This window comes from Sinocyclocheilus anshuiensis, unplaced genomic scaffold, assembly GCF_001515605.1.
Source record: "Sinocyclocheilus anshuiensis isolate Anshui unplaced genomic scaffold, SAMN03320099.WGS_v1.1 scaffold447, whole genome shotgun sequence".
Lineage (NCBI taxonomy): Eukaryota > Metazoa > Chordata > Actinopteri > Cypriniformes > Cyprinidae > Sinocyclocheilus > Sinocyclocheilus anshuiensis.
Window position 1 is genome coordinate 60982 of NW_015552615.1, and position 23075 is coordinate 84056.

A 23075-nucleotide genomic window follows, 5' to 3' on the forward strand; every position below is an offset into this window, starting at 1 on the left:
TTATTATATACGAAATTAAAATATTCCATGACAGTTCAGGTTAATTACAATCAGCTATGGTATATCATACTCCACCATTGCGTTGTGCCCCTAAGATAAAACTTTAAAGGCTCAGAACAAAGTTCAGTTTCAATACAACAGATGAACAAGCAATTACTACAGAATTCAGAAACATGAGACAAACAACATTAGACACATTTTCTGATAAACTAACAACACTTTTAGCGCCTATTAACAAAACATAGCTCCTATTAGCCATAAACAGAAATAGTTTAGCACAGTTCAGCAACTCTTTCATGTTTATGAACATTAAAATATGGCTATTAAATATGATCAAACATAATTACATTCATAAACATCTAAACTAATATTCTTATATAAATTATATAAATGTTCGTAATTGTTAAGTGTTATTAAAATTACTAAATGAATTACTACTTCACATTCATAACTGGGGTCTTCAATTTACAACTGAGGGCTTTGCTCATGAATAATAAATATGTGTCATAAATGCTAAGTTATTCATAAATATTAAATCACTGATGCTGTACCACGCCATGTGTGCATGACTCAATTAATTGTCACACATACAATCATTTTATATCTTTACGTCAAAAACGGTTCGTGGCGCAAGACGCTAAAAACAGCGATACGCCGCCGAACGTGCAAGAATTGCACGCGCTTTTTAACCCGGATGGAAATGAACGATCGCAACGAATCGCGATGTAAAATGTAATTTGCGTACACAGTTTATTGTAGATGTATTTGTGAGTTTACATGCTTACTTTAGGATGATAATAATACGGTGTTGTTGATACTCTTGCGGTTGTTTATTCTGGTCCAATTTTCAATGACAAAACTAGCATGAGCTAAAGGATTGAAGTCGCTATAGCGAGCAGAGCCCTCTTGTTGGTCAAAACAAACACATGCGGGCTGTTTTGAAGTTACCGTAAAAACTGGGATATTTGTGGGAACGGCCAACAAATAGTCCTAGTCACATTAGACGCCATATTGAATTTAATGCGGATGAAAACAATGACACTGTATAAAAGTTCTAGATCAAAACTATCAAAATTGTTTTATGGATTTTTCGCTACAGGTTTTTTGGAATGACAATTCATGAGCTGAGCAATCCCCTTGCGAAAATTAACCATGGGTTATTAATAAAAGTGAACTGTGTATTTTTTTGGCATATTGATTACATTTGTATAACCAACGTTTTACTACAAATAACATGGTCAAACTATGGTTAGTGTAGCAAAATGATGGTTAATTTGTGCCATTGTTTAACTGTAGTATCTATGTTTTTTTTGGTCTTATTTGTAGTAAAACCATGGTTAATGTTCGTTGTAAACAACAGTACAATCCATTGAATGCACTGACCTTGGTCTACCCTGATATACCAATACCAATGTCATACCAATTACCAAAAACACACTAGTAAATGCATAGTATGGTGCTAAAAACCCAGAAATGCCCTAGTGGATTGTAGTATTAAATATATTGAAATACTGTACAAGTGGCATTCTTTCTACTTTTTCTTTAGATGTATTTATATAAATGCATCATGGAAGCAACATTTGCATGAACAAATACCACACTGGAGTCTAAAAAATGAAATCCATGTAAACACCCACGTTTCGCTCTCTTAGAGAGCCGTTCACTCACAGCAGGCCTAAACAGTATTCTTCCAGTGACCTGTAATTATTTGATAGATTTTTAGAGCTAACTGCTATTTAGTAAGGTTGTAAGTGCTTCCTAAACAATCAGACATAATATGGGACTAATTTAAAGAGTAAGGCAGGCAGTTTTGGCAGCAGCGGAGGGGCTGGTTTGAATCAGCGGAGGCCCTTCGCTCCAGCTCTGGTTTTAAACTGTTCTTCGTGTTTGTGGAAGTGCGGCTGGTGGTTGACTGCGAGGCCTGCGAGGCAGCGCTGTTTAAGTGGGCTTTGTTGTGGAAAGAAATGGGGGGGCACGGTACACTGTAGTCACATCTGTACAACGGTGGCGACCGGAGCGAAGAGACTCACACATGTATGTATGCACGCAAAAACACGCACGACACAGGACGTCTAGTCATAAATTGTCACTAATGAAGCTGTGCAGTCAGGTGAATTTATTTAATATTTGTTGAATACGCACAGAGTGTGACTCAGTGTTATAACAGGATGATGCGTTTGCTTTGTGTGAGCAGATTTTAGCAGCGTATAATTATCACATTTACAAAACAGAGCTTCTGAATAATAAGATGTTGGATTTACACATGTGACTGTTTGGCCTGCAACTCTCTCATGTCCTGCGGTGACATGCTGTACTCTATCTGAAACGAGCATTTTGAGCATTTATGAGCTCATTCTAATTGAGCTTACATGGAGTATTTGTACCCTTTGTACTTTACTATAGATACTATAGACCTTGTTACTGTTGCCTTTGGTTTGCTTTGGGTTTAAAAGACACTTTTGATTTGATGGCACTGAAACCTTTGGATGAGAACAAAACTTGAACTCAATTGAGCTTAATTTAAGCTTAATTTGAGTTTAGAATTTGTCTAATATTTGATGAAGTTTGCATCATTGATTCTGTTATTTTCTTGTAAAATACTGTGAAGCTGCTTTGAAACTATCTGTATTAAAGCACTATGAATAAATGTGACTTGACTTTACACCTCTGTGATCCTAACAAAGGCACATAGAAAACTGTTGGGAAACAATCAATACATGGCAAAAAATAAATAAATAAATAAATAAAATAAAAAAAGCATTTTTGTCGTTTTGTTAGCTTTTGCTTAAAACAAGAAAAACCATATCTGCCAAGTAAGAAAAACCCTCAATTCAAAGGGAAAACAAGATTATTTTCCTTGTCCCATTGACAATATTTATTTTCTTGTTTAGAAAAAAACAATTAATTTTGATACTTTCTGAAAAAAAAACTAAATATCATAAGTCATTACGCTTCTCAAGTAAATGCATCTTGATTAAATTTTTTTTAGATTTATAATGGAAAACACGACAAAGCACAAGAAAAATACTAAGAAAATAATTTTTGTGGTGTATTAATAATATCACGAACTATTCAAATTACTTTGCTAAGAAAACATCTGCCAAAAAATAAACATAAATGATATAATAACTGTAATTATCGAGAAATGGACCATAAAAAGTGTGAACAGACCAAGCAAGAGACCGTAATGTCCTGAATTTCATCATCATGCATTAGAGAGATTCCGTCCCCTTCCCTACATATCGCTCCTACTTTTCATCCCACATCTTTTCCCTCCATTCTCCACTTCATCTTTCCCCAACGTCTCATGTGGCGCTGATTGAACCCCATCAAAGGCTGCGGTGAGAGTAGAAGGCCTGCTGCAGCTCCAGCCTCTCGCAGCCTAATGAGACACACACACACACACACACACACACACACACACACACACACACACACACACACACACAAGACATGCACTACTCATGATGCAGCACACAAGCACATACTCACAGCTTCTTGATGCATATCTTTTATGCAATGCACTACAAGAAAAATCATTCTCATAATCACTTTTGTCTCGTTTTATAGTAAAAATATCCTTAAAACAAGATGCATTTTCTTTAGAATCAATAACTTGTTTTTAGAGAATACTTGTTATTTTACATTTATTTTTCTCTCATCAGTGGTTTCTCTCTCTTTTCTTGCCATGTCTCGTCACACTCCCGAAAACCAAAGCTCTCTTCAGTCTTTTCCAAACTAGCCTGGCATCTGTCTCCGCTTACTAACACCCCTCTGTGAGTGTGTGTTCTTACATATCAAAATATAGCCCCAAAAAGCATTTAGACACTAATTTCACACTTTTAAAAAAGTTTTAATGTCTTTACATTAGATACAAAGTATCAAAGCAAAAAGAAGCACAAGCACAAGCAAAACATTCAATGGAAGTGTGTTGGGTTTGAAATGGTAGGCCTAGATGTAGTGTTGAAGATGAAGACAGTCAGTATTGTGTTAGTTTGTGGATGATGCTAGTTTATGTGATTCTTTATGCCTGTGATATTAAATGACTTCAAAACCACCTGATTCAAACATTGAGAGTCGAACAGCGACATTAGTGAAGAGAAAAGCATTTGAGACACGCAGATACAGATCCAATCAATTATATTTTTATTTGTGACTTCAGTGTCCGAAATACATTCTGCAGCTCCTGTATCGACTGTTGTGTAAATTATGTAATGAGCTGCACAGTAAACATAAATTATGAAATATATTACATTCACAGATACATCTTTATACATGCAAACAAATAAATACAGAACATTCAGGTTCTTGCATTACAATTATACACTCATAGACACAACAGAAAACAATTGAATACAAATAATTCAACAACATCTAAAAATATGTAATATAGTTACTAATTGCAATTTGCCTTAGGATCTGCTTTATATGCTATCACAGCACCTCTAAGTGGTCAAACATTAACATTGCAATAGTCATAGTCTAGTGGTGCTGTTGTGGTAAAATGGTCTTTTTTGTATTCATATATACAAAATTAAGATTTGTTTTAACAAATTTAATGCAAAAGTGTTTTTCTTGAAACTTGCAAACTTGAATTTCACAAAATGCTGAAATTAAAATAGGTAAATACAATCTAATTTCCAAGACTAAAACGGACTCCAAAAATGAAAGATATTTAATATTTAATTAAAAGTTAATGTACACTAAAGGGCCATTCAAGAGTAGTTATTTTATGATTATATTAATGTATAGCACTAGTATCCAACAGATCTGATGATGCAATGTTCCCTGGTGTCCATTTTTAAAAAATGTCACAAAGTAATGTGTAGAGTATATACTGTAAGTGCACATTTAACACAGCTATAAAGCAAATGCAGCTACAAAAATAAAACTGCATGAAGCACATCATCTTCTAGCAGTTTTCTTCATTCCCAGACTTCTAGTGGCTTTTTGAACCTGGATGTTCCGGGTGGGATTCACTACACATTCTTTCTCCTTATAATGATCCAGAAGTCCTCTCCACAATGCATTGCATCGCAGCAAGTTCTCATTACCTGCCAAAATAGCAGAATTATGGCACTGTAATCCAAGCATCAAATATAAAACTGTTGATAATTATAAAATACATATAAAAAAGGAGGTTTAGTGTTATTATAATAACATTTTATTAAAGGGGTCATATGATGCGATTTTAAGTTTTCCTTTCTCTTTGGAGTGTTACAAGCTGTTCGTGCATAAGATTCCTAAAGTTGCAAAGACTAAAGTCTCAAACCCAAAGAGATATTCTTGATAAAAGTTAAGACTTGTCCACGCCTTCCTAAAACGCCTCGGTTAAACACGCCCCCACATGTCTACATCACTGTGTGGGAAGATTTGCAGTTGTTTCTATAAAGTGGGGTAGGCTAATTCCAACTTTGCAAGGACAGTCTGGCTGTTCTGACTCACAGACTGTAAGTACGTTTTTCATATTTAAAGAATTTGCCACTGACGATTCAAACGCGAGTTTTGAGCAGTGTAGAGTAGCGCTTGTTGTTTGTCATTTCTCCGATCACAAATGCAGACATGGTTTTATGTTTACACAGCGCGATATGCAACGCAACGCGTAAAAAGACAATATAAGTCATTATAATCCGTAATTATGTCCCCACTGGATGCAACAAATGTCTAGTTTATAATGGGTTTTATTGGTTTTGTCTCATTGCGCCAGGACACAGCATCACAATATGGTAAGGGGCGTAACATTTTATGTCACACCCTTGAGGTATTTGGCCAATCACAACGCACTGGATAGCTGGCCAATCAGAGCACACCTCGCTTTTCAGAACGATGAGCTTTGTAAAAATCGAAGCGTTTCAGAAAGGCGGAGCATAGAGGAGAAACAATAATGTACAGTATGTGGAAAATAACGTGTTTTTTGAACCTTAAACCGCATAAACACATTGCATCACACCAAATACACAAAATAATGTTCTTTTTAGCAACATCATATGACCCCTTTAAACCTGTTAATTAACAGTTAATTTGTAAAAAACAGATTAACTGTTAAAAAACAGTTAATTATACAGTTAATTAACATAAACTGTACACACACAAAAAAGGTGAAGATAAATTATATCCATATCATTTGAAATTTCTATACCCTTATAGGACTGAATAATATTCATGCTTAAGAGACAAAAATGACTGTGAATTAAAACCGCAATATGTGTGTTATTTTGCATTATAAAACGGATCAAATTTTTCACAAATTATTGACCATAACTAACCAATGATGCACAGGCCTTCTTGTGCCCTGGTAATGCCCACGTTAACTTGGTGTGGGTCCATGATGAATCCAAGTTGTTTCATAATCCAGGATTTGGTTGGTTGTTTTTCTATTTCAGATTCGGGACAAGAGCGCACAGTTGACATGATGACATATTTCCATTCACTTCCTGTGGCCAAAGAAACAAATGAGAAAAGATCTGAAATAATAAGCTGCATTTACATGTCAATACAGTCAAAACGTTCAACTAACTTGGAAAGTACGAATTACCTTGAATGTCTTTCGTTGTGTCTTACAGTAAAAAACATAAAACCATGGAATTCCTTTATATGTTTATACATGCATTTTTCTAATTTCTAAAAGAGAGCTAAATAATGGTTAGTTTTAATGTACTGTCATGGGTTCCGGTAAACAAATTCATGCTTAATGTTCACTCTGCCATTAGTAGACCCACTGATGTGAAATGGCACTTGTAAAAATGTTTTTACCTTGACTCCTCATGATGGTGTTGACTGTGATATCACGTATACCCTTTTCAAACAGGAGCTCATTAATACTTGCCACTTGAGCATTGTATGGTGTGAGAATGGCAATGTCCTTTCTGTTTATCCCAGCCTCAGTCAAAAGAATGGCGATCCGTACCTGTAGGAAGTTTATTACAATTATCACATAAAATAATAATAATAATAATATACAATGACTTTTTTCTAGCTCGTGAAGACGGCGCGGTCACGTGATACCTCTTACTTTCGATTCATGTAACAATTAATATACATTACTTAAATTAAACGGTACTTTCTATTATATAAACATCTCCAATAACTCCCATTCGTGACAAAAACGTATTGAAATTTGAATGTTACGAAAGAGAGCGCGCCGCTGGGAGGAGTCTTACGTCTCCTAGGAAACTTAACTGCCAACATTTGCCGCCCAGCGCCATTGACCGATGAGAAGCTGGAAGAAGAGCGTAAATCTAACACTCTCTGTATCAGATGGGGTTATTTGGTAAGTAAGTTTATTAATATCAATGTTTTGAGAAAATAACAGAATTTACACAGCATTTGTTCCATTATTTGCCGCAAATGTTAAAGATGAATAACCTTGGTGTCAGGTTAAAATGACTATTTTCCCTCTTAGACCGTTTTGTAGTCAGTGAGCGTTCTGAATCGCAAGATGGCGCCAATTAGCTTTTCTAGCTCGTTTTGTTATGAAAATTTAGAAACCGTGGAGTGAGAGACAAAAGTAATAGCAGCAGCATGTGCAATATCCATATTAGTGATCATCAGGAGCGCTTTTATGGTGCATATTTGGGGCTTAGCAGACCTTTATGGATGTATATGGATAATAGAGGCATCCTTCAATTAAATATCGGAATATTATGCTATGTGTGCTGGAGTTTTGTGTGTAACATAATAGGCTATACATTTTAATTTACACTATAGCCCAAAAATACATTGTATTTAATATATTAAAGTGCTCTTACCACTTCTTTTGCCTCTTCCACATTTGCCTTTGAATTTTCATTCCCCCGTTCAGTCCGGACCACCAGACTCTTCTCCTTTCCTTCAACATGACCAAAGACAATGCATGTTTTCCTTGATTTACTTAGGAAGAGACTTGGTTTGGCTGATGTTCCAGTTTTTAACTTTCCTTTATAGAACTCCTTAGATGGAAATGCACAAATGTCTTCTTGCTGTAAGAGACAAGATATTTAACTGAGAAATTTTAATTTTAATTCATTTTAACTATAAAAATAGAACTACTGCGGTTTAATTGTTTAGATCATTGTTTTATTTTACTGGATAATAAATAATACTGCTGATTGAAAATTATACGTTTACATAAAAAAAAAAAAAACCAGAGCTGCCATGATCCAAAGAACAGTAAAAAGAACAGTAACTGACATAAATGTTTAGAAACAAATACAGTAGTAAAGCTATAGTATGATAATTTAATACCATTCTGTACTGAGTGTCAAGCAAGAGTGCTTTCTCCATGTAACGTTCAAAAAGAGATTTGCTCATTCCCAATCGCTCCACCACATCACAGTGGACTACAGGTTGCAGCTGCATATGATCGCCCAGAAGAACAATCTACAACATGAAATTAGTAGGATAAGAACCTACAAGTAGATTCAGCAGTAATGCAAGTTGTGGTCAATTTTAACTGAGAAATTTTAATTTTAATTAATTTTAACTATAAAAATAGAACTACTGCGGTTTAATTGTTTAGATCATTGTTTTATTTTACTGGATAATAAATACTACTGCTGATTGAAAATTATACGTTTACATAAAAAAAAAAAACAGAGCTGCCATGATCTAAAGAACAGTAAAAAGAACAGTAACTGACATAAATGTTTAGAAACAAATACAGTAGTAAAGCTATAGTATGATAATTTAATACCATTCTGTACTGAGTGTCAAGCAAGAGTGCTTTCTCCATGTAACGTTCAAAAAGAGATTTGCTCATTCCCAATCGCTCCACCACATCACAGTGGACTACAGGTTGCAGCTGCATATGATCGCCCAGAAGAACAATCTACAACATGAAATTAGTAGGATAAGAACCTACAAGTAGATTCAGCAGTAATGCAAGTTGTGGTCAATGCAATTATAATTTAAATAGAACACTTTTTGGTTTACCTATAATGATGTGAATGTTAAGCTACAGCCTCCAGTAACCTTTAATATGTGTTAAACAACCAATCCATGCTGCTAATATCCAGGTTTAAGTGTTTGTCTGAAACGAAAATTGTTTTGGAATCGTACAGTACCTGCTCAGGCTTATGAGCCACTAGTGGAATAAAGGCTTCAGGTTCAGTTGCCATGGCACATTCATCAATGATGATCTGTTTGAAGTCGAGGGCATCAGCTAAGGCAGGGTGTGAGGCTGCTGTGCAAGTGCACAAGATGACATCATGCCGCAGTAATTCATGTTTTCGAGCCTTTTGGAGGGTTTCTCTGTAGCTTTAAAACAACAACAAAAAAATTGTTTTGCAACTTTTGTGAACTTTAAATTAGCTTTTAATTTCTATGAAATTGTGTCCAAACAATACTTACAATTTCTTTTCTTCATTAGTGAGTTCATCTCCTCTTCCAATTTTCAGATCAAAAGCGAGTATTTGTGTGGAGAATGGGTTGCCATCTTTTCGAATCAGGTGGTGAAGTGCAATGGAGCTAATAAAATGACAGCAATACATGTCATGCATACACACTACATTCGTAGTTAGTATCTACACTCAAATAAGTGATAGATGGACAGTATTTGGCAAATACCTAAGCTCTGTGTTGGGTTTTTCGCCTCTTTTTGAATTGCGTGACTGCTTCAGATTGCAGCCTGGGTAAGGAAATTCCAACATCTCCATCTGATTACTGTAGACTCTGAGAGGTCTAAGTTGATTTCGAAGTTTTAGGAGATGACCTGCAACACATTTGTTAAAGTGCAGTAATGTTGATAATGTGATGCTATTTAAATCTGAATTGTGTAACTGCTGCTTTACAAGTGACACATAGCTAAATGTCATACTGAAGACAATCACTGGCTATATGGAATAGCATACTAGATACTACCACATTCTTACTAATTCTGCAATATTTACTGTGGATATTAAATGTAAAATTCCTGAATAATATCTGAATAATCTACTACTTTTGCCAAAAAAATTATGGACTATAAGTAAAACACAAAATATTATAATGACAGGTGTCATTTATTGAATTAAACATGCAATTGTGATACGGTTATGTGACAACAATGTAGCACACTTCAAAAACATTTTTTGTTGTGTAATGCATTGTTTCACTTGTTTTCTCAAAACAAAACTAAATATTAGGCAAGCATTGTCACGGTGTGCCTACTGTGAGGAGCGAGGAACAAGGAGCGAGGAGAACGCAGGAGAATCCAGAATTATCACAGACTTTATTTTACACCAAAGGAATCACATGTAGGACACGGGGATCGACGTACATTCAATGCCGGACCAGGAACTAAAAACAGGAAATGCTTTAAATACACAAGACATGACGAGGGGATGACAAGAAACACCTGGGAGCAATAACATAATTGCACATGAGGGAAAACTGGGTCATGGAAAGCACGTGGGGGAGGAAAACACGGAACACAGGACTGACATTACTCCCCCCTCCTGGAAGGAGCGTCCACGCGCCCCACAACATCCAACGGGGAGGGGGGGGTGGGTGCTCTGGAGGCCCCTCAGGACAGACACGGGACGGCAGGCCTCCAGAGCGGTACCCGTTCCGGGACCCATGGCGGAGCAGGAAGATCGGGGCGCCATGGCGGAGCAGGCAGACTAGGAAACCATGGTGGAGCAGGCAGACTAGGAGGCCATGGTGGAGCAGGCAGACTATGAGGCCATGGCGGAGCAGGCAGACTAGGAAACCATGGTGGAGCAGGCAGACTAGGAGGCCATGGTGGAGCTCGACGAAGGGGAGATCTCTACGGGCTAGTGCAATGAAGCGTGCCGCGATCTCCATAATCGCGGGGGGAGCAAAGAAAAACAAAAACACTTTCAAAAACTGCAAAAAAACTTGGGGAGAAAACGCACCGCTCACTTTATGTTCTGGTTCGGTATTCTGTCACGGCGTACCTACTGTGAGGAGCGAGGAACAAGGAGCGAGGAACGAGGAGAACGCAGGAGAATCCAGAATTATCACAGACTTTATTTTACACCAAAGGAATCACATTTGTCCCTGATGCATTGAGTTCCACAATGTAGGCCACCTTCCTTTCGCTTTGGGTCGACAGTTGTAATGCAAAACGTAGAGCATTAGATTTCCTCTCATATGCTGACTGTTGGTAGTTTTTCCTGGAAAATTCCATACAAGACAGGTCAATGTCATGAGCTGTGTACCTAACATTTGTCTTGCCAATCACAGAATGAAGAAGACGCTGCACAATGACATCTGTATATCGGCGGATTGGAGATGACGCCCATGTATAGCTGTCAAGATCTAAATCATAGTGCCCAATTCTTGAGACATGTGTTGAGTTTGAGCGCAGAATACATGATTTGTGAAACAGTCTCCTAAATGCAACAGCAAAAGGGAGAAGTTGGGGGTGAATCTCATCAGTTGCAATAAAGTCAATTATTTTGTAGATATTTTCCTGCTCTGCTGCTGTCTTCAGGCATCTCAAAACAGATTTTAATATGGGGAAGGTTTCAGAATCAGAAATGCAAGCCTGAGGGTTTGGCATGGCTCTGCGGTGGATCAAACCTTGGTTATTCAGTTCATGAGACACACACTCATGAACTTGACTGGAGAAGTGAACAGAAAGTGGAATCAAGGAGGCATTTTTGTCAAAAAGGTCAGTAAGCTTTTCATTGTTTGGCCTGTCCTGGCACCTCAGTGGAGTTATGCTCCTTGTTGTTTCATCAAACAGAAGACGTTCAGCAGCCATGTGGTTAAACATGATCATCATCTCTTCCACCATTAGGTGAGATTGTCTTCTTCCCAGAGTCACGTCTTCATCTGGCTGTTTGTAGTAGCAGTCGTCCTGTTTTCTCAATCTCCTGTGGACCTCAGCAAAGTTCCATGCTTTCACAAGGCAGATTTGAAGCTGGTCAGAATTCTGAGGATTTTCAATGATGTCCTCAGCTTCATCATAGGAAAATTTCTTCTTGGAGCGAATGACAGACTTCCAAAATGAACTTTCCTTTATGCAGTGTGTCTTAGTATCTACTTGAATTATCAAGGAGATGGCTCGTCTGTCTTGGTTAGGGATTAAACTGAAGAAATTGGTACTTAGTTCTTTAGGGAACATGTGTATTGGCTCCTTCCCACTGGGATAGAATGTAGTACACAGCTGTCTTGCATATTTGTCCAGTTCACTGTCTTTAGCCACAAAACTTGCAACATCAGAAATGTGAACTCCTATTTCATAGCATTCACCTAAATCCCGTACACTGATTGCATCATCAAGGTCTTGTGAATCAGCAGGATCAATGGTGAATGTTGGGAGCATGCGAAAATTCTTTCGTCCTTTATCAAATAAATTGAGACCTTGAATGTCTTGCATCTGACTTCTCAAAGATGACGAAAATGTTCTCCTCAACTGATATTCTATGTTGAGTATATTCAGTCCATTATCTAAAGTTGTGATTTTGGGAAACACTTCCACAACTGTCCCCAAGGGGATACCGCCAGTCTTTCTCCACATAAGGACTCTGACAACGAAGAGATATTTTCTACGTGCTTCTTCATTTATTTTGATGAAACGCTTTACTTTGCGGTTCTCTGGATTTCTTACAGCAACGTGGTCTGGTTTGTCCTTTGAAAATGGTGTGTAAATTTTGGTGATGCATTTGTTGATAGGCGTCATCACCTGATTGTCATATCTTTCAATGGTGCAGACAAATTCTTTGACAGTATCCGCACTTTCAAGGATGTTGATCACTTTTCCCATGGGAGGATTTGATGTCTCACTCAGGATCTCCACTGTTACCTTGTCTCCAGGGAATGCCTGTCCAATATTCTTTCTACCCTTGATATCGATTCTCAGAGTGGGCTCATTAAGTGGTCTTGCATAGCCACGGTCATAATACTCTATGACCAGCTCACAGTGTTTGCGTATGATAGAGTTAGTCAACAGTTGCTCTTCTTCTACTTCTGCAATTTGGTTGCTAACACTACTGACAAATTGCTCATGTTGAAAAACTGGAAACAAGCCCTCCTCTGTCAACGGAACGTTGATGTCTTTGCTCTCATCAAGAAGCTCTTGAAGTATTGGGTCTTCTAGGTCTGATATTTCAGATGTAGTTGATTCACTATCGCTGCTCTCTTCATCCTCACTTCTGCAGAGCTCAGATATCTCAAGGAGATCTTGTTTCAAAGAATCCAACGTAACGTTATGGGCACTTCCCTTGTTGACGCAATCCTCTATGTACGATCTCCATAGTCTCCAGCATGTACCGAACTGTTGGCAAGAAAGTGCAGCTACATCTCCAACAACAAATATTTGAGACTGGGCTCTTGTCATAACTGTGTTCAGCACTCGTGTGTCATTGAAAAATTCAAGACAGGTCCGGTCCGTCTCCAATAAGCTGTCCTTGGTGTGCACAGTGGAAATCACTATTACTCTGAACTGTTTTCCTGCAAAATATAGGGAAAGGCAGTATGCTCTGTAATCAGATGCATTAATACTAGTGTGTTTAAACATAATCATGGCATAGTATTACATTTGAGTAATGAATCATCTTTACCTTGCACATTTTCGGCATTCTCCACAGTGAAACGGGGCAGTCCAAGCTGACGCAGTCTTTGCCTTATCTCAAACACCTGAAACACAAAACAGGCAAAAGCATCTGGTACAAACACTGACATAAATTTTATACAATAGCAGAATGCCATTATTTAAAGCAAATTAAGTTGGTAACAAAAATAGGTTTGATACCTGTCTGCCTTGAGAAAGGACACAGATTGATTCCGGATCTTTACCATCCCACTCCTGAGGCCATTGCTCCAATATATATTGCACAATGTCAACGACACTTAGAACTTGTGCTGGATTGAACCAGGACATGCTTGTTGGGTCCAAACAGCATTCTCCTCTTACATGATGGAACTGCAAGGTGTGTTGGTGTGGATGAGGAGGCACACCTCCTCTAGCCTTGATCACATCACCGTTTGGCGCCATCACTGTTTTCAGCTTGGTAGTAATAGAAGAGGCGATTGAGCAGAGTATGTTCTGAGCATTTGTCTTGTTTCACAGAGAAGAGCTTGGGTCCCATCTGCATGTGGTCTCCTGCTAAAACAACACGTGTATTTTTACCTGCTAAGCCCAGTGCCATGAGAGCCTCACACTCCAACATCTGAGAAGCTTCATCAATCAGAATGTGGCTGAAGTAGTTTTCAGGGAGCTTCATGTCATGGAAGAAACGAGCCACAGCAGTTGTTGTTATGATGATTCTTGTGGAATCTAAAACAGCTTTATCAGGAAACTCAAACTGATTGCTATCTCTGGATAAATGGCAGTACTGTAGAGTGATGGTATCAGTAGATCTGGGATTGCTTTCCTTTGCCTTGATTCTCAAAGGTTTGGCTTCGTGATGAACAGCTGCATATTCATGAAAATGGCCTTTTACATAGAGATCAGCAGAACTGTATCAAGAAAAAAGAGAAATAACTGCAGTTTACAATGACTGCATTAAACAATTAAATTTGCTGACACACTCGTTCCAAAATGACGGTGCCTTCAAGGTATGCATTTTATCAGTTTACGCATTCCCTGGGAATCAATTCCGTGACCTGGCCGTTGCTTGCACCTTGCTCTACTGTTTGAGCTAGAAGAATGCAACTAAAAAAATTTATATAAATAGGCCATTTCCCTGTTGAAAAGACTGTGCTGTGTTTTGGATGTTGGTGTGCCAGTGTTGCCACAAGACTTTTTAACTGTGCTAGGCCAGAAACAAACAAGCACTAACCAGCATGGAAATTCATATTATTCTGAGCTGAAGGATGACCTATTCCTGTGGAGTAATACTCTGAAGTGCCACTGAATTCACTCTTTGCTAGGAGTTTGATTGACATGCGATCTGACCAATCATAATGCTGAATCCACCATTATGTCCGACAAACAAATCAGACAGGAGTGTTAGTAGATTAATGTAGGTGGACATTCATGTTTATTTCATGCTATAACTAGTAGTAAAGTGTGCTTGGTGCTTCAACAGAGGCGCTACAGTGATCTGTCATGACACATTAGAGAGCCACAAAATGGTAGGCTATAGTTTGAATTTCTTAAAAAAACAAAAACAAAATTTGAATGCTGAGACTTTGTTTCATACCAAAAGTAACCTGTCTTGTTTTTCAGTACGTTGTCAGTGTCTTCTTATATATTTTTCACTGCGTAAGAACATGATGTGTGGCGTGAGAGCGCCATGGCTAGTTGGATGTAGTAACAGTAACTAAGGGGGACGGGTCTTTTTGAAGGGTCAGTTGTGATTCCTTACCTGTTTGTGTGTGTGCAAATCAGGATTTTGTTCTGTGGTTGCTGCACAAGAGCTTGGATCATCTTGGCAAGGGTTTGAGTTTTCCCTGTTCCAAAAGGTCCATAAATCAACAAAGGTGGGATGCTGCATCTGTTGTCTGTTACACCCAGAACAAAGTTCATTGCTGCTTGCTGCTTCTCATTTAACTCTCCTGTATCTGACTGGGAAGAAATACAGAACTTGCTGTTTTTCAGATTAGGTAAGACTTTGTCTAAGTTGGTGAGATCATCAATGGCCTTGTGCATCTCACAGAACCAGAGACGATTTAGTTGGAACTGGACTTCCATCTCACACTGTTGTCCATTCTGCAGGTTCAAATCAGTGCAGCATTGTTTGGAAAGCTGCAAAAGTAATTGTGTCTCTGTGGCAGCGTCTTTCAGAAATTCAGCCTCATAAATAGGTCCAAGATATTCGTTGTTTTTCACAACATGAACAAGAGATCTGATTGTGTGTCTTTTCACTATGAAGCCTTGAGGAGCATCAGGAGTGAGTGTGTGAGACAGAGGCACAGCAGCAAGAAGTGTCCCGGGATAAGCACATTTTAAACCAAACCTGTCATCAGACAGGCAATTTTGCAACTGCGCAGTCCCTCGTAGATTCAGCCTGGAAATATTTTGGGATAGGGAGAGAACATTAGAATTGTTATCAATTGTCAAGTATTGGATTTACACCTATGAAATATATTTATGTATATACCTGGTAAGCAGTTCACCTTCGACCTTTTCCTCCTGATATAAAAAATTGTGCATGCTGTGTTTGTAGTTGTCACGGTTAATCACACTGTTCATCTCATCTATCATGATAAGCTTGTATCTGTTTATCAGCTCTCTCTCTGCCTCTTCTCTTTCAAAGAAAGGAATGATTTCCAGGCTTTCCTCATACCAGGGCTCAAGATTCCTGGCAGACTCTTGTTTTTCTAGGGGAACCTCAGGTGCTGGGGTCGTGACTGATGTTCCCTTACACTCATCCTCTCCAACTCTGACCTTGATTTTTTGTCGTAGTACGGGTCTCGTGTTGAAGTCAAACACTACCCACTGCTCATACAAGCCTGGATGGTCAGATTTGAAGAACACTGGGATTTCATACTCTGCAGAAACAAATCATAATTTAGGTGAAAGTGATTTGTGAGCTTGGCAGTTTAACAATTAATAAGTATTAGTAAAAGCATGTCATAAGGTTTCTTTAAAGGTTTTGTAAGAAATAGTTAATCTTTACCGGTTTGGTTCTTTTTAAACCAAGCACTAGTGGAATATGTCCGTTCCTCATGGGGGTCTTTACTGAGGCTGAATGTCGCCCCCAGTTCCCTTCTGAGTAAAGCAATAACTTCTAGAGGTTCCTGGAGGGATTTAAGTCAGTTTGGAAATGCAGATCAATGTCATTTGCAGAGGCTATCTGACACTACTGACACACACTTTCAGCTGTCTAAAAATGTTACATAGGTGCTCGGCAGATTACAGGTCTAAAAAAACTGGATTATGTATTATACATTTATTGTACCATATACAGTTGGTAATAAAAACGGACTAAAAATTTTGATAAGAGCTCGTTAACTTTTGCAATGATGGCTTGAATCTTTTTTTATGTCACTTTGGGACTTAAGAGTAAATTACTTTCATCGTTTAACTGATCAAGAAGTATAAACCACTGCTGAGTGGAACCCCATAATTCTTAAAACTAAGAGCAAATTTAGTAGTATTATCAGTAACTAGTGCTACAATATTGTAACTAAACCAACTCTGTCAAACTTTTTTCATAACTATTTTTACTATTTTGGAAATTTAAGACAAATTTTGTATATGTGTTGAATACAAACCTTAGAAATAATGGTAAAATTCCATGTACACTGTATTCCCTTTTTCCGTACATACACACTGTCTATATCTGTGTCACAGCTGATAGAAACATCAGGAAGGGTGTCGCTGACCTGCAGGAATATTGATTCAATCACTGTTTAAGATATTGTAAAAAGCAATTTAAAAAATCCACAATTATATTCAAGCTTTGGTTGTAAATATATAATAAAAAAATTGCATGAGCCAATAAAATGTAGTTGTTAGCATATATAACACAAGGTCTGGCAACATTTGGGATACTGTCCAAGAGCGTTACTCACTAATGACATTATACATTGTTCATTACTGAACGGCCCACTTACAATCATTTTCTTGTCGTTGCTGTGTCTGTATTCCTCCAAAAGCTTGTCCTGATAGGACAGTAGACCCATCTCGGCTGCATCTCTGGCTCTTTTTCGTGAAGCCTTGAGTCTTTTTTGCCATTCACGAAGTTCCTCTTGACTGTGCGCCTTTGTGCAGTTATCACCATACTCGCATATTAGGGATCTATGGGAGAAGGTTTTATAGGCTGCTTTATCTTACTTTGACACAAGCAAACATCTAATGGCATGTCACACTTCATATAAATACCTTCCACACAATTTCAGGTCCTTGTATGTTGGTGGCGGATCACGGTACTTCCAAGTCTGATAGGTCTCATCAAAGATCAGTCTCCTGTGCTTCACAGTGAAACAGTGGTTCATCAGTTTCTCAGCTTTCGGGAAGTGGACTTGACATAATGTGCAGGCAAACTGCCCTCCTTTCCTTCGAGACTTTGACTGTGGTGTCCTTTGATTTTGTTTAGTCATATTCACAATCTTAGGAATTGTCAGTTTTTCATGCTTCATGACGTTCCATATTGCTGCTTCCTCTGAGCTCCTAGCAAAGGTACATCTACTTCCATGCTGCTTGCATCCAGTTTCTTTAGTGTAGTACTGACAAACAACATACTTTCCAGGTCTGGGACGGCCTGGCCGGTGGGCAACAGGCCTCCACACTGAATTTTTACGTTTCCGCTTGATCAGCAAGATGTCTTCGGAACAGTCATGGATGACCTGGTTAAGTGAGTATGAAATCTCATTGTGTTTTTTACAGCATTTATTACACCTGACACACAGACTGAACCTCGTTTTTAACGTTTGAAGAAAGTTATGATTTCCTGCAAGAGCCATGATTTAGAATACACGAAAGCCCTGTGAAAAGAAATAATTTGCAATTAGAATAAGATTTCACAACTTCCATTTACAACGTATTTTTTTTGTTATTGTATTTATGCATTCTAATCTTGATCAGTTAACATTTTCAGCCTTCAGACTTAATGAGCATTAGCTGTAAGAAACATATCTTTACATACAGTAATTCACGTTTTTTTATAAAAGGCATGGTAATTAAAAAATGATCAGCCTGCCAACACAACTTTTACATTTAGATGAATATAAATGCAAAAACAAATACTATGTAAGTGCTGTTATGACACAATAAGCACAATCACACAACTACTTATCTATGTTTTACATAAACTGCTGATTAAAGTTAACACCTTATAACAATAACTTCATGACACCGTCTCTTAAAGCAGCACTATGTAACTTTTGGCGCTCTAGCGGTTAATAAACAGAACTGCACACATCCCGTGGAAGAACATTCCAACCGGAGCTACTTCTCTAAGTTTATGTCTATGGCGATTCACGCAGGTATGTGTTCCTCCGCAGCGGTGGCGACCCGTCCAGGCTACAATAGTCCAAATATAAGTACTTATTATAAGTGTACCGTAGTGATTCGGAATAAGACAAAAACGCGGTTTGGAAGATGAATTCATGATGTACTCGCTCATTATATACATTTTGCAAATTTTGAACACAGAAAAAGTTACATAGTGCTGCTTTAAGGAACAGTTCACCCAAATGAGATTAAGTAATGATTTATTCACTCAGTCATGCTGGGTATGACTTTCTTTCAGCTGTGTAACACAAAAGGGGATGTTTATCAGAAATACAGACTTGGTCTCTATTCATCTTTTACTGTATGGAAAAAAGAAGCAATTAAAGTAAATGATGACTGAAACTACAAGCTTTTGAATTCCACTATAATAATTTTAATTTTTCCATAGCTTCATGAATTATTTTCCATTAAATAATATACTGTACACAAATGAATCTGGCAACATGAATTGGTAATGCATAGCATCATCTTACCTTCATATTTTCTTTCTCATCCCAAAAGTTTAGTAATATGTCACAATCTTCCTGTAACACTGGATGATTCAGCCGCTCTGCATCAAGATGTGTTTAAACAATTTATAGAGATGTTGCTGAGCGATGCTGGATAAGTCACTCCCTTCCTAATTAAAGAATAACTTTTCTTTTCCAGAACAGTACGCTTGTACTGAAAAGTGGAAACGCAGTTTTAGCTTTCAGTTTCAATACTGATGAAAACCACAGGAAGCAAACAGACAGAGCTTAAAGGGATAGTTCACCCAAAAATGAAAATTCTGTCATTATTTACTCACCCTCATGTCGTTCCAAACCTGTATGAGTATGGGCTTACATTTCTGCCACAATTCTGCGCGCGAAAGACCATATTTTGAGCGCACAAAAGTGCATTTTGCACACGCGCGATCTGGGTTTGTGGTCCTACTATTGAAGTCAATGGCAACCACCAACTGTTTGATTACCAGCAATCTTCAAAATATCTTCTTTTGTGTTCAACATAAGAAAGCAACTCATACAGGTTTGGAACGACATGAGGGTGAGTAAATGATGACAGAATTGTCATTTTTGGGTGAACTATCCCTTTAAGCCTGCCCTTTTATCTACAAACTGACAAGCAACTCTTAATGTAAGTTGTTTCCTATTAGACTTTTTAAAAGGATACTCAGAGATACAAAACTAGGACATTACAACATTTTATTACTATTATACTTACTAATAATCCTTACAACCAAAATTAACATTTTTTTTATTCAAAAACTTACCCTGCACAGAACTGTAAAGTTAGACTTCAGGTTATCGCACATGATTTTATATGTGGAAAATAAACATGCCTGAAGTGACTATAGACTGGAATGGTACACAAATGATTAAACCAATCAGGTCAATAAAACTGCTTTAATGGTACCTTGAGGACTGACATCATGTGTATTTGAAGTGTTAATAATTATTCATCTACCACCTGTCCACTCCCTTTCAGTGCCATACTATTTAAAGTTAAAATCTGACACAAACAAAACAGTTTTACATCACGTCTGCAACCGGTGCATGTCCCGCTGTCCCTTATTCTTCTGTCACTGACTTTAGGACCCAGGAATGTCATAATTGTGTACTTTTAGATGTGTTTTCAGATCCACCTACCTACAAGAACCCAGGAGATACACACACACAAAACAAATGTTTTTGCTGCAATGTGTCCTTAGCTTGTCTAGCTGATCTAAACAAACAAAACAGCTTAAGTTTCATTTATCTGTAATTTCTGTCACACGTTGGCCAGTGTTCGCCTTAGACACACAATGACACGAATGCAAACACATCCATTTTACTGAGCTTTTATGATTGTTTTAGTAATTGAGAGTATAATCTTATCAATAGCAATACTAGTCCTAATGGGTTAGAAACTATATTCAGAAACTACTGGGTCAAGAATTTCCATATTCAATACCTAATTAGACACTTAGTCATAGACAATCAAAAAACTTGCAAGAGACAGAAACTTCACAGATACTTAGGAGATACTAAATTGCTTTTGAGGGTGATAAACAACAGCAAATAATGTTAATCTAAAAAAGCCTGATGTGTTGCCAACATAAATAATCTCTTGGATGCGTTCTTAGTTTCCCTCACTTGCAAAAATGATAGACATCTTATTACGAATTTATACTTTAATCTTATTTTAAATGTTTTTTAGTAATCATTTAACAGCATGTTGCTTAGACATTCCTCTTTCAGGTCACTGAAAAACAAACCAACAAATCCGAGTCTGTGAGCCTTGAAATTCATCTAAACTACCAACGTGAATGAATCATATCCTAAAAAGTGCAGTGTAAATGTGGATACAGTCATGGTTTTTGGTTTTGAGATTCAGCCCTGCTAAATAACAACCAAGACCAGACTAAATGACCAGTTTGTGCCATTGCTGGTTACAAATAAGTTATGTTTTGACAATTTCATGCTGGTTTTAGCTCAACCACTGGTCTAGCTGCAACAACAATCATCTTAATTAGCTCATGTCAGTAATTTACCAGCAATGCCAATTTAAAACAAGTTAATCTTGGAATTTAAGATAATCTAAGTTGTTGTTTTTTTCAGCAGGCAGATAAATTTCATGGCCAAAGTATGTGGACACCTCTTACTAATAAATGCATTTGACTAGTCAAATAATTACAAATCTTAGTGTTACTCCATACAATGATATCCTCGAGAATTGTTCAACAGTTTCAATCAATGTTTCAGCATGACAAAGTCCTTGTGCACAAAGCAGGTGACTGCAGTTCTGCCAAGTAGGGCATGTTCCTCGATCAACATCAGCCAATCAGACTTTAGAAATATAGGTAGAAGGGTTTGGCTCAGGACTGGAGTTTGAGCAACATTCTTATCAACTGTCCTCAGATTTTAGCCACAATTTTTGGTAAAGGTTGAGTTTAGGGATAGGGAGAGGACTTTTAGTTCTAGGATCAACGGATGATGTTGATTTAGGAACATCACACAAGTCTAGGTCCTTTAAGACACGTGAAAGATCTTGGTTTGCACAAATTCCAGACCTGAATACCTTTGAGAAGAACTGGAACACTGACTCCCAGAAGAACTGCCTATTAATGCCCATGCTTCTGAAATGAAACAATCAACAACAAGCACGTATGGGTGTGGTGTTTGGGTGCTCACATACTTTTGTCCACTTAGTGTATGTGGGATGCTGTTATATGCTCAGACGTTTACTGATAAGGAAAACTGATAAGGTGAGTCTGATATGACCTCTTTAGACAGTGTGGCCAGAGAATGAGATATTCTCCAAATGCAGTCATGATTGGACGCCTCACGGCTCTGAGTGTCCTTAGCCAGAGAGCTCAGTGTGAAGTTCCTTATTCTTACAGACTTCTACAGCATGAAGCTCCTGACAAAGAAAAGAGAGACAGTGTAATAAAAGTTAAATAAATATGAACTGTTTTGTAGCAACCAAGAAGGAAAAAGAACTAGTTCTCTTTTTTACTGACAGTAAAGTACAGATGTAAGCCTGTTACTTCAGAAAAACAACATGCAATAGGAACTGGGTGGGCCATGCTATTTTCTTGGATCAGCTACATTTTGCGGTTAGGTTTCTCCTCGGTCATCTTGCTGTAGTTGTTGTTGATCTCCTGGGCCTTGGTGAGCATCTGCTTCTCCTGAGACTGCAGAAAGAAGTGCAGAAAGGTGATGACAAATTTAATGTGAGACAGTGAAGAAAACTTATTACATTCAAAAAGTGCAAAGGTGAGAAGCTAAACAGCGAGACAAACTCATGAAAACAGCCCAAAAGCAATGGACACATACTAAAGAGGACGGTATAAGATGGCAATACCACTAATTGCCATATTCATATGGTATCTACATGCTACATGGTAAAGTCTTAAAAACTACGTTGCTACGTTTACTGCATTAGGCTAACCGAGACTTGTCATAGCGCTTGCATATTGTTGCTCTTTTGTTGGTTTTGATTACTTCTATTGTCCTCATTTGTAAGTCGCTTTGGATAAAAGCGTCTGTTAAATGACTAAATGCAAATGTATTTTCTAATAAAATCACATTTATATCAGGCACATCAAGGTCAGCTCAATAGAGCTGTTTGTGTCCTATGGCACTACTACAGTTAACTGTTGCTACACTCTAAAAAATGCTGGGTTAAATACAACCCAGCAATTGGGCTGTTTTGACCCAGCGGTTGGGTTAAATGGTTAACCCAACCTTCTGGGTAGTAACCCAACTGCTGGGTCAAAACAAAC

The 23075-nt window shown here is 37.8% G+C and overlaps 2 protein-coding genes across 2 annotated transcripts in view; both read right to left on the minus strand.

Annotated features, from left to right (window-relative positions):
* Nucleotides 1–4123: 4123 nt before the first annotated feature.
* Nucleotides 4124–19435, minus strand: LOC107665987 (helicase with zinc finger domain 2-like). Its single transcript, XM_016457079.1, is given in 19 exon segments — nucleotides 4124–5054; nucleotides 6267–6434; nucleotides 6754–6907; nucleotides 7749–7958; nucleotides 8672–8806; nucleotides 9042–9234; nucleotides 9328–9444; nucleotides 9544–9809; nucleotides 10970–13377; nucleotides 13488–13563; nucleotides 13679–13906; nucleotides 13908–14385; nucleotides 15237–15878; nucleotides 15972–16362; nucleotides 16491–16611; nucleotides 17089–17199; nucleotides 17431–17614; nucleotides 17699–18300; nucleotides 19303–19435. Coding segments are annotated over 18 exon segments (6612 nt in total). The 5' UTR covers nucleotides 18280–18300; nucleotides 19303–19435; the 3' UTR covers nucleotides 4124–4905.
* A 2959-nt stretch (nucleotides 19436–22394) lies between these two features.
* LOC107665989 (stathmin-3-like) overlaps nucleotides 22395–23075 on the minus strand; it is a 26293-nt gene continuing 25612 nt past the window's right edge. Inside the window, exon 5 of the mRNA XM_016457080.1 lies at nucleotides 22395–22484. Within this exon, the coding sequence (XP_016312566.1) occupies nucleotides 22395–22484 (90 nt within the window). The remainder of the gene's footprint in view (nucleotides 22485–23075) is intronic.